The 18,894-nt window shown below is 34.5% G+C and overlaps 1 protein-coding gene and 1 non-coding gene across 2 annotated transcripts in view; both read left to right on the top strand.

Moving 5' to 3' along the window:
* Positions 1–18,894, top strand: part of LOC121218216 (protein arginine N-methyltransferase 1.1-like) — a 37,520-nt gene that overhangs the window by 18,111 nt on the left and 515 nt on the right. The window contains exons 2-4 of the mRNA XM_041095082.1: positions 17,628–17,874; positions 18,240–18,250; positions 18,615–18,770. Of these exons, the coding sequence (XP_040951016.1) occupies positions 17,628–17,874; positions 18,240–18,250; positions 18,615–18,770 (414 nt within the window). The remainder of the gene's footprint in view (positions 1–17,627; positions 17,875–18,239; positions 18,251–18,614; positions 18,771–18,894) is intronic.
* On the top strand, positions 7,941–8,047 carry LOC121225627 (small nucleolar RNA R71). Its single transcript, XR_005923485.1, has one exon. It is a non-coding gene; the product is annotated as a small nucleolar RNA R71 (small nucleolar RNA).

The raw sequence follows: 18,894 nt of genomic DNA, 5'->3' as shown, positions 1-18,894 counted from the left end.
ATAATCAGTCCTTAGAGATTGTACCATTATGTGGAGAACGAATGAGACTAGTTTTTAAGAAATGGTACCAAATCTTAGATTAAGGCTTCAAGGAGATTCTGTCGATGGTGTAATAGTAATTTCTTGAGAAGGACCATTGTGTTCCTTTCACACAAACATTAATGAGAGCCTGGGCTAGCCGCTCTGGGACATTGTCTTCACAAAGTTGCATTCTCGTCAGGGCCTTTAGATAATTCATATTAAGCATTGATGGTGTCCTCATCAAATAGAATCAATGTACCACACACAAATATAAATACATTGTCAAGAGAGGTAATTTGGGCATAAAACTCTTTCACTACCTTTAGGAGGACATCATCAGGATGGAGGAAAAAGATTCCCCACTAGTACTTTTCGACAACTGATGAAACAACCTCTGTATATCCCATGAATGGAGCATCTTGAAAAATGAATCCTTTTTCCATGTAAAATGGTCGCTTGAAAATATTTTTACAGTATTTCTCCTCAGCAAGTTTACTGAAAAAGGTGCGTGGAGAGGCAGAAGTTGAAGCAGAAGCCTTTTGAAAAGCCATTGAAGAGAATATAGACAAAAGAAAATTGAAAAAGGTGATATTTGATTTCAGTTATGAGTGAAACAGAGAGTAAAAGCAGAAAACAAAGCGGGATGAAAATGTGGAAGAAAACTGAATCGACTAGGTTAAAACGTGTAGGAGAATAAATTGTGACGTGTGTGATAAGACTAGCCTCAATCATGTGCTGACAAGGCAAAACAATTAACATTTAGTTTGAAAAAGAAATAAAATTAGCTCAAATTGGGAGGAGTAAAATAATTTGGGCTAATAGCTCCAAGCTTTACTTATTCTGGCCCAAAGAAAAACCTGTAACAAAAGAAAATAAATAGTTAAATAAACTTATTGGGTAACAAGTAAAAATAAAATAAATAAATAAAAATTTCTACAAAAAACAATTATTAAGTATTTCAAAGAGAAATAATTTTTTTGTTGCATATTATAGGAACTCCAAAATAATGTTTTAGGCGTTGAGCATTGACTTTGAAAGTGGATCTTGTTTTTCAATCTTTCACATCGACACCTCCATGAGGATATATACACTCGAATTTGAATGGTCCGGACCATCTTGACTTTAATTTGCCAGGAAATAGTTTAAGTCTGGAATTGAAAAACAAGACTTGTTTTCTAGGTATAAATTGTCGCGGTAAAATTTTCTTGTCATGCCAACGCTTTATCATTTCTTTGTACAGTCGTGCATTTTCATAAGCTTGAGTCCAAAATTCATCTATCTCATTCAACTCTAGTAGGCGATGAGCAGAAGCAGTACCCTAGTCCATGTTCAATTTCTTGATTGCCCAAAATGCTTTATGTTCTAGCTCAACTAGAAAATGACATGGTTTCCCATAGACAAGCATAAAAGGTGACATTTCCAATGGTGTCTTGAAAGCTGTGCGATAAGCCCACAACACTTCATCTAACCTTACTAACCAATCACTACGATTGGGATTAACCACTTTCTCTAGAAACCACTTGATTTCTCTATTAGAAATTTTAGCTTGTCCATTTGTTTAGGGGTGATATGTCGTGGCAATTTTATGTTTAACCCCATATCTGCTCAGAGTGTTGACAACTAATCTGTAGTAAAAAATATCACTAATTAAAGCATGAGGGGTACCAAACTTTGTAAAAATATTTGTATGCAGGAATCGCAGAACTGATTTGACATCATTTATAGGTAAAGCCACAGCTTCAACTCATTTGGAGACATGATCCACAGCGACAAGAATATAGATTTTTCCCTATGATAGTGGAAATGGACCTATGAAATCGATTCTCCAAACATCAAATAATTCCACCTGTAATGCCCCAAATTTCTTATTTTTGTTTCTGTTAAAATGTGACACAACTATGTAGTTACTTCAGTGGTTAAGTGTTCTGGGTGTGTGTGGGAGGTCCCAAGTTCAAGCCCTATCTTTGGCAAATTTTGGTATTTTTTCTGACTTAAGCATTATACTTGTTCAACGGGCTTATATTAAGTTAGTGGTAAAACCATATCACAATAGGCCTATTAGTCTGGTGGTTAAGTTGAGTGTTAGTTTGTTGTAGGTCTTGAGTTCAGATCACTGCGCAAGCGTGGGAGTTTATTTTTTCTAGGTGTTGCACAAGTGTTTCAGTACTGTTGGAATTCTAAGTAGCAGGTGAGTGGATGAATGAATTTAGGGATTTGGTTAAATCTATTTTCCCCAAAAAGAAATTCTCTGTAGAAAACTGACGTCCACATTTCTTACTCCTCCGTTTTTCCCTTTCTTTTTCAAAAAAAATCTTTTCTCTTCTTTTCCGTTTTAATAAGGATTGTTCTTCTTTATTTATTTCGGCATTGTGTTTTTACGCTCGGTAAGTAAGAGGTTTTTTTTCGAATTTAGAGTTGTTCTTTTAATCCGTTTAAGCGATGTGGAATTTCTCCCATTGATGATTAAACTCATGTTTTTGGTAGCAGCGAGGCGTCTTGATCATGATTCTCCTCTTATGGAATCATAGCCAATCATTCGGGATAGGTGGTGTAAGTGTTGAACGCTCTTTTTGGACTATTGTCGATGCGGGTTTTCGGTTTAATAGAGAATTGTGACTGATTTTGAAGCGTTGTATGTAGATTATAGGTTCTGGAAGGCTTGGAAGTGTTTCTGCATCGAATCTGTAACATGTGTGTACCCGAAATGCAAGAAAACTAGTTTTCAACAAAAGTCAAAAACTTTACTATCGACGCCACACAGCCGTGTGGTAGGCCGTGTGCGACAACACAAGCGTGTGATCGACGAAGGCCAAGCCGTGCATAAGACACGATCGTGTGATGGCCAGCCCACATGGCCTAAGCCAAACTGGGCGTGTGGGCTACACGAGCAAGCCACATGGGCGTGTGAGCCCATTTATCTAAAATGTTTCCTAGGGTTGCACGGGCTGCCCAACTGTGAACCTACTGTAGGGTCGATAAGTGCTATTTAGACCCTAAAGCATGTAATCTGAACACACAGTGTATGTATTGAGCATGTTAAATATATGCATGTTTACTGACCTGTATGCAAGACTAATAACTGAATATTATCATGTAAGCATGTACTTCTCTATATCCGCATTAAGCATGTTTAGTTGCATCTGCATTAGGGTGGGATGATTGATTATTGGAGGAAGTGTACTGAAAGGCTTTCATGCCATTATCTAGCAGCTCAATTGCAATATTATTGATATGTGCCGCATTTGGTACGACTTGGTGTGTAGGGCTAGGTGGGTGTTTTAAACCCCACATGATTTGTAGGGATGGTCAGAGATGGTATGTAGAGGGTGGCAGGTAAGATATTGATTTCTGTTACTGTATGCATACCATATTTCAGGTGGGATAATGCCCTAATTTATGTCAGAAGCTGTATCTAAATGGGCTAAGGCCTAAACTGTATCTAAATGGGCTAAGGCCTAAACTGTATCTGAATCTGTAATGGGCTTAGGCCCCAGATTGCATTTGGTTGATATTTGTTGTTTGACTATATGTATGTCTTCTGTAGGGATTACATACTTAGTTTACATAAACTCACCCTTTCCTATTTTATTTGTACAAGTAATCCCCAGACTTAGACGGATCGGTATGGCGAAGGGCTTAACGGTGACCATATGATTATTGAACTATTTTAATTTCAGTTATGGTATTTATTTCCTATTATTTTTGGGGTATTTTTATGTAAAGTGGGACTTTTGGACTGTTTGCCTTTGTTTTGGATTTTAACTATTTCCATGAATTTTAGAACTGCAACAAAAACTTAATTTTATTAAATACAACATTTTCCCTAAATCCGAATGATTTTCTTTAAATATCACGGTTTTAAAAGCTTCTACTACAGAATATGTTTTTTTTCAAATAAAGCAAATTAATGAAAAATAGTTTTGAAATGGATGAAAGATAAATAAAAGCTAATAAACGGAAATGGTTTTAACTTGATAACTTCAATTTCAAATTCTATTCCATGTTACATCGCTAGATTTGGCCATAATGTCCAGGCCAGGTTTAGGGTGTCACACAACTTCTAGAATATTTTGCAGCGGCATCTCGTGTTTTCTTGATAAGTTACCAATTCCTTGACAGTGATCACAGTTCTTAGAAAACTCATTAGCATCTTTAAACATGGTGGGCCAATAAAAACCAGATTGGAGAACCTTCGCAATGGTTCTCATGCTTCCAAAATGTCCACCATAAGGTGCAGAATGACAACGATGCAGGATACTTTGAAATTCATCATCTGGAATACATTTTCGAATTACTTGATCTGCACACTACTTGAATAAAAATGGCTCGTCCCAGTAATATTGCTTGACATCATGAAAGAATTTTCTTCGTCTTTGATGATTAAGCACAGGTGGCAGCAATCCACTGACTAGAAAGTTAACAATATCAGTATATTATGGTAATGCCATAGCTAACAATATCTGCTCATCAAAGAATTCGTCTTTTATCATTTGGCTCTGACCATTCTCATTCTCTGTTTCCAGTCGTGACAAGTGATCAGCCACTTGATTTTTAGTGCCTTTCCGATCTTTGATTTCCAAATCAAATTCTTACAATAGCAATATTCATCTAATGAGTCTAGTTTGGCCTCTTTCTTCATCACCAAGCATTTGATGGCAGAATAGTCTATATACACTGTGACTTTTGTGCCCACTAAATAAGCTTTGAATTTTTCAAAGGCAAACACCACTATTAACAACTCTTTCTCCGTGGTAGTGTAATTGAGCTGTGCATCTGTCAACGTACGACTAGCAAAATATATAGCATGAAACATATTGGCTTTTCTCTGCCCTAGCACTGTTTCAACAGCAAAGTCACTTGCATCACACATTAGTTCAAATGGTATATTCAAATCTGGTGTAGTGACTATAAGTGATGTAGTTAATCGTTCCTTTAACCTTTTGAACGCCTTTGAACATAACTCATCAAAATGAAATAGTCTATTTTGCTCAAACCATTGACATAAATGCTTTGATATATTAGAAAAATCCTTGATGAAGTGACGATAAAACCCAGCATGCCCGAATAAGCTTTTGAATCCTTTCACTAAAGTGGGTGGTAACAACTTTTCAATGACTTTTATTTTTTCTTTGTCGATGACAATTCCTTGCTGTGAGATTTGATAGCCCAAAACAATGCCCTTACAAACCAAGAAATGGCATTTTTCCTAGTTCAACGCTAAATTTGGCTCTTGACATTGGCAAAATACTGACTCTAAATTTTTTAAGCAATATTCAAAAGTGTTGCCAAACACTGAGAATCATCCATGAATACTTCAATGAATTTCTCCACCATGTTAGAAAATATTGCCATCATGCAACACTAGAATGTTGCCAAGGCATTACATAACCCAAATGGCATTCTTCTGAAAGCAAATGTTCCATAAGGATAGGTGAATGTAGTTTTTTCTTGATCAGTAGGAGATATGGCAATTTGGTTGTACACTGAATAGCCATCTAAAAAAATAGTAAAAGGCTTTCCATGCTAGTGTATCCAGTATCTAGTCTATAAAAGGCAAAGGGAAATGGTCCTTCTCTGTTGCTTTGTTGAGCTTTCGATAATCAATACAAACTCTTTAACTAGTGATAGTACATGTGGGAATGAGTTCGTTGTTATCATTGCTAACTACTGTGACTCCTCCTTTCTTGGGTACACATAAACAAAGCTCACCCAAGAGCTATTAGAAATTAGGTATATAATCCCAACATCCAACCATTTGATAATCTCATTCTTCACTATTTCTTTCATGACAGGATTCAGTCTCCTCTGTTGTTCAATAAATTTTCCATGGCAATCTTCAAGTATTATTTTATGCATGCAAATTGTTGGGCTAATTCCTTTGGTATCCATAGTTGACCATCCCAAAGCTTTCTTGGATTTCTTTAAAACCTTTAATAATTTTATCTCCTAGCATGTTGTAAGCTCAGCAGAAATAACTACAGGCATTGTATCATTTTCTCCCAAATAAGCATACTTCAAATGCACTGGTAATGGCTTCAAATCCAAAACCAATGGATCTTCTATTGATGAGCTAAGAGGGTACAAAGAGAAACTTGATAAATCTAATGATTCAAAGCTCCTTCTGAATCCATTTTCAAATTCTTGAGTTTTCATCAGCTCTTCAGATTCTGTAATCAAATTTGTTTCATTTAATTGGACAGAGTCTGCATCAAAATTGTTGTGCATATGTCCTGCAAATTTTTCCTAAATTCTAATGTCAACAAATTCTACAGGATGGCATTCTTCATCTGGGTCTGCACATTTTAAAGCATCAAACACATTAAAATTCAACTACTGATCATTAATTTTCATGGTTAACTCATATTTCTGCACATCAATCAATGTTTTACCAATTGTAAAGAAAGGTCGTCCAAGTATTATAGGTACCTCTTTATCTGCTTCACATTCCAAAATAATAAAATCTGCTAGAAAGATGAACTTGTCGACTCGTACCAGTGCATCGTCAATTTTACCTTCTAGATGGTTATAAGATCTATCAGCCAGTTGCAGTGTGACTATAGTAGGTCTTATCTTTCTTATCCAAAATTTCCTGAAAATGGACATAGGCATTAGATTAATACTTACACCTAAATCACATAATGTATTACCTACATAATAGTTTCCAATCAAACAAAGTATAATGAAACTCCCTGGCTCTTTTAATTTTGGTGGCAGTTTGTTCTTCAACATTGTTGTGCACCCTTTAATAAGTGCAACAGTTTTAAATTCCCCTAACATTCTCTTCTTAGATAGAATATCTTTCATGAATTTCACATAGTTACGCATTCGTTCTAATGCTTCCACCAACGCTATATTGATGTGTAATTGCTTCAAAACTTCTAGAAATTTTTTGAATTGAGCATCTTGATTCGACTTTTGGAAACGTTGGGGAAAAGGTGGCAGTGGCCTTCCTTCCATTTGTTAAGGTTGTCTTGCCATGGCATTTGTATTGGCTCGACAAGATGAATTTGCTTTTGTATGCTTTTGTTTACTCCCATCTTTTGTAGTATGTTCCACTTCTAATTCGAGAGTTATACTTCCAGGGACTTCGAAACTTTCCTTAAACAAGGCACCATTCACAAATCCTAGTAGCAGAGTGCCACTCTAGAGTGTTATGGCTTTGCATTGTTCTTTTCCTTGGGATCTAGAACTTTCTGTGTCACTAAGCAATGCTCCTTGTTGTCTAGAGCTTAATACAATGGTAATTTGTCCCAATTGATTCTCTAAAGCTCTTAAGGAAGTTATTTGGCTCTGAATAATTGCATCATTCTTAGCCATATACTCTTTTAATAAAGCTTTCATAGTTGATGTTGAAGACGATGAACTTTGTTGCACATTTTGCCGCGACATTAGTTGACTGTGTCCAAGTGGTACATCAGCCGTATTTTGTCTATCAATAGTGTTGGTACTCCCTTGATTACTCCAGCTAAAATTTGGATGTTGCTTCCACCCTAGATTGTAGGTGTTGGTGTAGGGATTGTTGTTGCTACAATTAAAATTTCCCATGTAATACGGAGAAGCTGGATTGGATGGGTATTCATCAACAACATGATTTTCTCCACAGTACACTTATGCTAATTTTGCAACCTTCATCTCCTGCACTGCAGAAGGTCTTTTTAGAGTTTTAATCATATTTGTTAAAAATGATACCTGAGCTATATGATGTAATCACATCAAGTTCCATTACTCCGACAACTCTTCTGCCAGTACCAACTCTGGTAGTGGGGTACTGATAACCATTGTTTGTTATTCTTTCCAAAATTTTATATGTTTTATTGTAGGATTTGTCAAGTAATGTCCCATTAGTTAATACATCCACCACTCTTCGCATATGAGCATTTAATCCATTGTAGAACATTTCAATTTGTGTCTAATGCTAAAAACCATGCATTAGGCATTTTCTAATTAATTCCTTGAAACACTCCCATGCTTTGTATAATATCTCATCTTTAAATTGTCTAAACGATGTAATGTCATTCCTCAGCTTGGCATTCATGTTGGAAGGATTAGACCTAATTAAAAATCTCTGAAACAGTTCATTCCAAGATGCCACTGTCCATGATGGTAATGAATTCAACCATGATCTGGAACAATCTCGCAATGAATAAGGGACTAATTTTAGTCTAAGGGAATCTTCAAGAATGCCTTGCTGTCTGAATGAATCACAAACTTCAAAGAAAAGTCTCAAGTGTAATCTGGAATCTTCAGTTAGTAAACCACTAAACTGCCCTACAGTCTGCAGCATCTGAAACATTACTAGTTTTAATTCAAAGCGTTGGGCTTGAATATGTGGCCTAACAATTCCTGGACTTAGATCACCCAAAGTAGGCACTACATGTTCTCTGATGGGCCTGTCTCTGTCATCTAAGATTCGAGGAATATCAGTATTCCTTTCATTCTAGAGTACTTGATCAACTCTGATTGGATCATTTATAGTCCTCTCCATTTCTCTTAACACTTTCCTTATTTGCCTTAATGTCCTTTCAATCTCAGTATCAAAATAGTATTCTCTATCCTCTTGAGTACTTTTTCTCATGCACTAGTACAAAACCTAAAAATTCAAATAAAATACTAATTAATTGTTTTAACGAAAATAACAAAATAATAATAACAAATCAAAATTTTCACCAATGCTGTCGACGTGTAAATAACTAACGAATTGTGCAAGTCTACACGTCATTCAAGTAATAAAGTGATAAGTAAGTATTGTCTCCACAGGGATCGGAAATTAGTAAGAAATTAATTAAGTTATTATAATCCTATTAACTATACCAAATAGTAGGAAATACTTTTAAACTGAATAAGAAGTCGGTATAATGAATTAATTTAATTAAATGCTAAAAACAGAAAATTGATATTGGAAATAAAATATCATGGCAAATTACAGAGAAAAGCAAGAGTACTTCTGTTGTTGAATGAACAACGCTGGAATTATTCAGGTGAAATGCTCATATCAAAATAACGTCATGGCTAAACATTGTCTAATCAACTACTTAAAGAATTACAATTGTAACCTGCCTCTTTCGATAACTAGATTTAAGCTAGAAATCTAAGTTACTATATGTCTATAGACTCCAGATTAATAACTGCAATGAATGATCTTCTCTGCACAATTCGCAACATATATGTCTAGAGTGTTACGAGTATTAGATCCAGTATATTTAACCTTTTTAGAATTCAAAATACATCTATGTCTAGAGCTTGCGTACATGTATTTTAAATAGGCAAAAATCAAATGAAACAGTGATATAGGCAATTTCAAATAATGAACATTAAATATGGTAAACATTCACCCAAATAACTCCAACCCAGAAAATATTTAGTTCATGGGTGGAAAAGTAAACACCAAATTTATATCATTATCAACATTTAAAGAAATTTGAATCACAAAAATCAGGAAAACTAAAGGTAGAATTGCAAGATTTCTCGCCACACTCCAGCTTTTCTTTTAACTTTCGGTCATTTGTGAATCCAGGATAGATGTCTCTTCCCCTTCTTCACATCTGTATTCTGCTCTCTGTAGTTGCTACCCTTTCTTTCTCTAAAATTCTCTAATGGAGTTTTTTCTCTATGTAGAGAGAGGTTACTGTCACCAGTCTCTTTCTCACGCAAATTCTCCTCTCATTTTTCTTCTTCTCTATCTTTTTTTTATTGGGTAGATCCATCCCACCTCAGCACACACTTTTCATTCCTCTTTTCAAGTTGGTTTTTCTGGTACACATCCAGTTGACTAAGGGTGATGTGGATAGAGTGCTGAGTTATTTTCCTTGAATTGCCATGGCAATTCTGTTGGCAATCAATCTTGCCAATTTCCATGGCAATGTTTCACTTCCTTTATTTTCCCTCTTCATCTTCTTACTCTTCTTACACCTGTATGCACACAAAACTACACATTTCCTCCCCAAGGGATAAAAGTAAAAAATAATGGCCAATGTAGTGCAATCTAAGCTTTTTCATGTAATGTTCTAAACTTATCCTAAAAATGCAGATGTATTCACTTAATTTCAAACAATTAATTCCATCTAGTGGCCGTAAATATAACTCTTTACAAGAATTATCAATATGGTTTCGGAAGTTCTTAATCGATCTTGAAGTCATTCCTAGTATGAAAAAATCTATAACATTATATTGTGATAATAATGTTGTAATAGCTAATACCAAGGAAATGAAAAGTCACGAAAGGACAAAACACATTTATTGAAAGTATCACTTGATATGAAAGGCAGTAGCTGAAGGAATTATAAATGTGGTGAAAATAGCTTCTAAAGATAACCTTATAGATTTGTTTACTGATACTCTTGTAACTAGGAGTTTTAACAAACATGTTGAGGATATGAGAATGCAAAACATGACACATTTACTTCACTACAGCAAGTGAGAGAGTGTTGGGAAATGTGTCCATATTATAGTAAACTTGTAATTGTTTTCTATGTATTTGAATGATGAATAAATAAATAAAGTTAATTCCACATTTCACTATTATATCTTTTGTGTTTCTATCTTTCATATTTTGCATGTATAATGAAATTGTGACAAGTAAATATTAGCTCATTAATCTTTTAAGTTCTAATTGATGATAAGTGGCACTATAAGAATGTTTACATTGCAAGAAAGACAACTTACTTCAGTAGATAATCTAAACAAGTCTGTAATCCCCTAAAAAAATCAAAGTGAGCATTTGATTCAAATACTTAGAAAGATTATTATGTCGACTAAAATTCCAGTTGGGGTGGTACTAGTCTTAGCTATCGGAGCAATTGACTCCACGGGTAAAGACGTAGATGTATTCATTCGAAGAACAATACATTGGACTGGACCCAAGATGAATTAATTTTAAATTCGCTTGTAAATTAATTCACTTTTGACGTTCATGATGTGATTTACCTAAATCCTGAGTTAATCATTAATCATGCGTATATAACTCATGTGCTTTGATATAAGTGAAGGATTACGCTCTAAAGATGATCGAGCCTATAGTCAGTATGTTGGGTACATGACTTGTGTATGGCATGGCTTTACTAGAAACAATGGAATTCATAGCTTGATTAAAGAGTTAATGATATCTTCTCATTGACATTGTGCGGATTGATAAACATGGAAAGTGGTCACGGTTTGCTTGTTCTCAAACAAGCAATTTATTACAGTAATTTGTTGACAGTGATTATATTAATCATTAAGAAGAGACAATAGTGACAATAGGATAAAATAGGATTGTATTGAGTGAACGGATTTAACTAAAATGACTTAATGATATCATATGATGGTATTAGCAATAAGGAATTTATAGCTCGATTAAAGAGTTAATGATATCCTCTCATTGGCATTATGTGGATTGATAAATATGAAATATAACCACGGTTTACTCTTGTTCTCAAACAAGCAATTTATCATAGTCATTTGTTGACAATGGTCATATTAATCATTAAGAATACACAACGGTGACAATGAGATAAAATATGATTGTATTGAGTGAACGGATTTAACTCAAAGGAATCAATGATATCATATGAGGGTAACACACACATGACGAGGTCATTGAACAAAGTAGTTAGATGAATTGCTTTCGTAAAAAGTATACAATAAGGAGTTTTCAATCATGGTACTTCTTTTGAATTGACTCTATGATTAAGTAGATTGCGAATTTTTGAAAACGATGCTTTTTGACATAATTGCAATTACTCAAACCTTATTGTATATGTTTGATTAGTTCTTCCGTTAGCTTAACAAAAGCTCGATTGGACTGCATTTGAATCAGAAGAAAATTCTACGACTTTATAAATATTTTAATTAAGCCAATTTATTCGATGTGGAATTAAATTAGGCGGTCGTGAAAATTATTTAACTAGAGAATTTGATTAAAAAATTTTCTTGAAAAATTAATTTGGAAAATCTAAGTGATTTTTGGAAAGATTAATTTTGATCAAGTAAAATTAAATTAATCAAATTAATTAAAATAAATATGATATTTTTGGAAAATAATTTTCAAGTCAGACAATTGGTCTAATGGGTAATTGAACTTGAAAATTGGATCTAAGATCAAAAATTGGGGCCGAGAACCCAAAACCGAGATTGAGACCCAAAAAATTGGTCGAACCATGCCTGGTATGTGAAACCGGGTTGACGGTCCAACTGGTAGCAAGACTAGACTGGTCGGGCTGTCACTAGGCCCAAACCGATCCAACTTTGGATGTCATAATGGTGTAGCACCTATAATGGCACCATCGGACACGACAGTGACATTCTTGTGGTCGACGATTGATCCTTCGATGGTTAAGCAGTGGAAGAATCACACTCCTATTGAGACTCTACCGGATAATTTGATTTCAAATTAACTATTCCAAAAATAATATTATTTTAATAATTTTAATATTAAATTTAATTTAATACTTATCTTTATAGTATTTTATTAATTTACTATTAAAGTAATTATCTTAATATTTAGTTTAATAGTTATCTTGTAGATAAGTATTATATTATTTTAATACTAAAGTGATTAAGTTTAATCATAATTAAACTCTCTAAACTCTCCCTATATAAAGAGAGTCATGGATTATTATTTTTCACACAATTTAATTTAAGAGAAAGTTGTAGAGAGAAAATTCTCCGAAGAAATTATTTGAGAAAATTTTTAGAGATATTTTTCTTATCTACAACTTGACCCTAAAGTTTAGAGAAATTATAAAATTACCCCACTGATAATTCTTTAGAAAATTTTCTGATTCGAAGCAAGCCCATACTCGGCAGACATGAGCTTGAGGATAGCGAAAAGACTACTCAACCAGAGCATTCATCTTAAATGAATTGAAAAATTACAATTTTTTATTAAGTGTTTATTACTTTAGATAACATAATCAAGTTTTAGTTTTGGAAACAAATTTAAAACTTTGATTTTTCCTCAAATTTAAAACTTTGATTTTTCCTTTTCATTGTGTTTTCCAATAGCTTTCTCATAGCCAATGTTGGTTTATTCATCAACTCTGGCGAACTCTTAATGGTTGATACTTATTCACAAATACTTTGAAGGAAATACCTCTTTCTTCCACGTATACCTGCGTACAAGATGGTTCCACCTGTTCCTCTTACCTTCACATTTTGGCAGGACCTCTTATGGGCACACTTGTCTGGGTTCCCATACACGCCATGAAACAACCCGCCCGACAGATAATGTATCAATTTACCGTTTGGTGTATAGTTATTTATGCTAAAAATAGAAAATGAGAAAGTAAAATATTTTCTTTTGATTATATGTTTGGCGTATTTTGTGGGATTCATTATTTGGTTAACTTTAGGTTTTGTTGAACTCTAGGGTTTGGCGGACTCTTCTGTTAAGTATCCGCCAACCCCATATGTTTGGGTGAAGTCATTAGTTTGCTGTTCGTTAAGTTTGTTTATGTGGTTAGTATATGTTATAATGGCATGATAAGTGATGTTAGAATTTAATTGAGACCAAGTTAGAACTGAACTAGGATATTATAGATGATTTGATGCTTAATTAATTCTTCTCAAAATTTTAAAACAATCATGGATCTTCTAACTTTCCACTAAGTTTTGTTCCTGTGTGTCTCTACTATATAAGGACATCAGAATATCATGTTCGCATGTTTTGTTTCTTTTTATTTTTCTTCTTCTTTAGACTTTCATTGAAGCTTTAGAAATTTTAAGTTAGAGTCTGTAGTAAGGAGTTCCTATATTTAGCTAACACCGTTGTTATCACCAAATTACTAGTAATTTCTAATAAACCCTTAGGTAATTATCGAAGGAATATACGTGTTTTCAGTAATGCATGCATAAGTTTTAGAATTGTTCTTAAGGAATAAAACTTCCTAATTCTAGGTTACATACTACCAATTGGGTTACATGTTACCGATTTATGCATGCATGGAAAATTTCGATGATTTGATGATTTGATAGATATTTTTTTCTTTCTTTTAACTCAAGAAGCTAACGAAGGTCCAAGTAACAAAGGCAAAGGACCTGCTGAGTAGATTACTGTAGTAGACTTTTTGGTGAGTTCGTTCTTACTCTATATATGTAAATTCCATCATTGTATAAATTTTATAAGGTAAGTGTTATTTATCCACAATGTAAGTGTGATATTTGGTTTCGTAGTGTTCAACCAGTACTATCAGTGTGTGTATGGTCTGTTTATGTTTCAATGTGTAACACCCTCCTTAATGCACAAGCCAGTACAACTAATAGGTGATACTTGATATGTGATATGTGATATGCGATGATAAAGAATAGGAATATGTTTGTGATGCCTCTGGTAGGGCAGCTCTATTGAAAACTAGACTAGCAGATCACGAGAAAACATATACGACTAACTAGATATGATATGAAGAGTTAAGGGTGTGTGTGTTTATGAATGCAATTGATTCGATATGATCCTGATTCTGAATTCTGGGTATGAGGTTGGCATAAGGATGGTTGTGTGTAAGTTATGTTTAAGTTGAAGGAGTGAAACTGCCCATGTGTTGTGTTAAGTTGGCGTCTTAAGTCTGTCTGTATTCTATGAATGCCATTGAGCATATTGTGATTATTACGTTTGAACGTCTTCAAATTGTTGTGTATCTATATGGTATTAAAGCCTAGTCATCAATTGTATCACTACATATTAGTTGTGTTTTTCTTATGGAACTCATTAAATTCGTTAGAACTTACTCTATTATTCTTTCTTTCTCAGGCGTGCTAACTAAAGGAAGTGATTTTGTTGAAGGGACTACACCAGAGAATTGTTAATTATGAGCCATCTATTAAGTGATTTTGTTGAAGGGACTACACCAGAGAATTGTTGATTGTAAGCCATCTATTTAATTTTGTATCATGCATAAATTTTGTGAGGGGTGGCGTGTGGACTTGTTTTGTAACCGACTTGTATCACTATTTACCATTTTGTCAAGACACGGTTTTATGAGAATTTTTATAAACCTTTTATGTATGTGTTTAATATATTAAATTTTGTTCTATAATATTTTCTCATTAGCGTACACGTCAAATGGTTTTTGAATGTTAATTTAACTGCCAATAATGTACAATGAAATTATTATATGACATTAAGCCATATTACATTTTATATAGTCAATCAATTTATATAAGGCTTCCTCTAAATGTTTTATTTGGTGTATTGCCAATTTGATTGTTTCGTAATTGTCATTCTGAGGGTTTTGCCAATAACTCTTTTTTTTTTAATTTCAAATACTCTTTGATAAATTTGTAGGGTTTAAATTGTAGCACTGTTTACTCGAATTCAGTAATCGGGTCGGGTAGGGAGTGTTACATGCCATAACTGTTATGTCAGGCTTTTCGCCACTCAAATCATATAGTGATTTCTACTTATATGCCTCAACAGCTTCCCTGTTTACTGTCCTGGCGGACTTCAATTCACCATAAGGTGTACCTGTTCACCACTGGATCATGCCATGGCTCGTCATGGACTTTCGACTCCGAAAAGTCAGTGAACCTCTTTCGAGGTGTCACTTTGTAAAACCTATAGACCCTTATCATGGTGTTGCTCTGAAGAGCCAGTAAATAACCATTTTCATGGTGTCGTTTCGAAGAGCCAGTAGACTATTTCCATGATGCCACTCCGTAGAGTCAGTAAATAATTTCCAACCAGTCCTCCTTAAATCCCCTTTCAATCCGCCCATTCCTCCATTACGCCAAATTTCCTATCTTTAACTAACCTGCCAATACATCCCTCTATACTCCGTATTTTATAAACATATTATTCACACACATCACTATAAGCAATGCAATTTATTCATAACATATCATGCAGTACGCCACGTTTCATTTAACATACAACTATACTCGTTTAACCATAACATTCTTACAACTTTCATACTTGCACAGACCTATGCATGCATATAATCTCCATACAATCCCAGATAACAATATTCATTCATAGTCATAGAGTCTAACCAAATTCAGTAAAGAACACACAAACAACACATCAAACAAAACAACCCGAAATACCACCCAAATAATGGAGTATAGAAACTCACCTGTTATCTTTTGTCCTCAGCAGCTTAGATTTTTCAAACGCCATAGCTCTTTCGTCCTAGAAGCTAAGCACGACAACCCATATACCAATTAAGCCGATAATATTCAAACTTAAAAATCCATAATCCAGTCTCAAGCAGAAGTTTTCTCAAATATTTCAAAAATCCTTACTTCTCTTTTTTCTCAAATTCACGAATACAAAGAGATTAAGAAGCTTAACAGCTCACCAGATTCTCTACGTTCCAGACTTAAACCTCACGATCACTGGCCCATGCAGAGCTTTCCTCAACTTTCTCTTCTTTGTAGCAACTAAAGAAGACGATGCAAAAGAGAAGAAAATAAAACAAAAATGAGAAGAATTCTACCTGCAAATATATATGACCCATTTCCACGCATGACCACCAAAGCCCCAAATAATCATCCATCAATAATCATTATGCCTCCCACTAAGGAACCAGCTGGTTCCAACTTAACTAAACTAAAATTGAGATCCAACTATTTACCATTCAGCCACTAGAATTTCCAAATTTTTTAGTAGAGTCTGGCAAACCTACAAATTCTTTCAATTAACTCTCAATCTTTCTTGATTTTAGGACCTTAATTAAAACTGGGTGTGAGATGTGGACTGTTAGAAGATAAGTCTTTACGTTCTGTCCCAATCTAACACCCTTAATCCAAGGGATTTGGCACGATCAATTCGATCCAATCATTAAGATATGTTTCTCCAAAGTGAATTGATCTTCATTGACGGGCTCGAATAATTCCATAATATTAGCATAACCCAAATATTTTGTGATAATAAATTGTCAACTCTAAATATAACAAGTAGTTACTTGTCATAATGGTGATAAAAGTAAACACTTTCATTTATGCATAGCAACCACTTAAAATACTTACCTGTGCATTGAGAAATGTATTCTATAAATGGTGTTACACAAAACATTACAAGATTTTAACAACGAGTCTAATGAGGTTATGCAATAGCACAAACATTAGCCATAATAATTAAAGTAAAAAAGTAACCTATTGTATAATCACTCAAAATATTACGTAAGTTTCAAGAAATTGTGTAACTTGATAGTGTGTTTTACACAAAATATTAATAGATCTGATGTAATAAGGCAATATTTTGTGTAATAAAATCCTTGAAATTTTAAAACCGGATTATGAGACTTAGAGCATGTTTGGTTGGATGTATTGGCATAGCCAATACATCCCTAATCGGTGGGCCCCACCTAATGCGGCTGTATTCCATCGTTTGGTTTGATGTATTGCTAATACGGGTGTAATCCTTTACCTTTCTAATCGGTGAAAACCACTGATTTCTAATCCCTTCCTTGAGCTCAGTTTAGGCGCTGCTTCAGTTTTGGTCCCTGTTTTACCCTCCCCATTCCCGCTTCTGTTTTACCCAAAATCCACGTCTTCTGTTTCTTCCTTCTAGCTTTCTTCTCCACTCTCATCGCCTCTTCTCCTTCTCTTTTTTACCTCTCTTTTTTATATAGGTTTTTTCACGTGTGGTGGGCATGGCATGGCACTGGTATTTTATTATCTCTCTCCATTTCTAGATCCCCAACACAACTCAAACCTCGACCAACTCTTCAAACAATTTCGAAGGAGCTAACATTCGCTTCCGAGACGCCGACGACAAGGAAATCGCCAGCAACAGCTCCAATCTCGATGATTCAATCGTCGCCGTTGACAAAGCTAGTGAATATGTTTCTATGGGAGAGCCCGACATTTCGTTTTTCGGTTGCGACGGCGAAGATGATAAAACCAATGCTGATTATTACTTCGATTCTTACTCTCACTTCGGTATATTTTCTGCTTCTCATCCTCTTTTCCAAGATTCAATTTTGAAGTTTTTTTACTGATTTTTCTTGTTGATTAGAAAACAATGAGAATGTGAGGATTTCTTAGTGTTGCCTTTCACATTTTTGTGAAGAAGGTTCGAATGTGAGAAGAAAGTTTCTATCTTCGCAAAAGTTAGAGCTTGTTGAGTTCAATAGTTTATTTATATCTAAGTAATTTGTGGTTCACTGGTTGCATGTTTATGGGGCTAGCATGTTGGTATTAGGTAGGGCATTGGGTTCGCTGATGTTTCAAGTTATACATTCTTGTATTTATCTCCAGTGAGCACTTTCCTCTAAATCTTTGTCCCCTCTTTTGTGTATGTGCAGGTATTCATGAAGTAAGTGTGCAACAACTTGGACATTTGAATCTTGTTTCGTTTTTGTCGACTTATTTATGGAATAGTTCTGCTTCAGTCACCATTATTTTGTGATCTATTGGGTGCCGAATATCTGTGATTGGAGGGTTGGTTGTAATTTTTCTGTTTGTTTAAGCTCATACATGAATTAATGCATCACAGTTACTATCCAAAAACTGTCTTCTTTTTTTAACTTAATCTGTTACTTAAATTTCTGGAAATGATTTCTGCGTTTGTTTTCTTGGTTTCAGTAGAAGAACTTGATACGGTTGCGTAACTTTTTCATTTCTTCTTTTTTTGTGAAATGTTTTTCCTCTGTGTTAACCTGCTATTCCTTGTATTTCAGGAAATGCTTAAAGATGTAGTGCGAACCAAGACATATCAAAATGTTATTTATCGGAATAAGTTTCTATTCCAGAACAAAGTAGTTCTTGACGTGGGAGCTGGGACTGAAATTTTGTCCCTGTTTTGTGCAAAAGCAGGGGCGGCACATGTTTATGCTGTATGACTTCCAAGTTTACATCTTCCTTCTGTTTCTGTTTTATGTGTTGTTAATAATCTGTCTGACCAAATTCTTACACTCCTGGCGTCTATCTCTTATTTGTCAAATGCTGTTCATATTTTTC

The sequence above is a fragment of the Gossypium hirsutum genome, chromosome A03, assembly GCF_007990345.1.
Source record: "Gossypium hirsutum isolate 1008001.06 chromosome A03, Gossypium_hirsutum_v2.1, whole genome shotgun sequence".
Taxonomy (NCBI): domain Eukaryota; kingdom Viridiplantae; phylum Streptophyta; class Magnoliopsida; order Malvales; family Malvaceae; genus Gossypium; species Gossypium hirsutum.
This window is presented reverse-complemented; position numbering and strand designations above follow the sequence as displayed.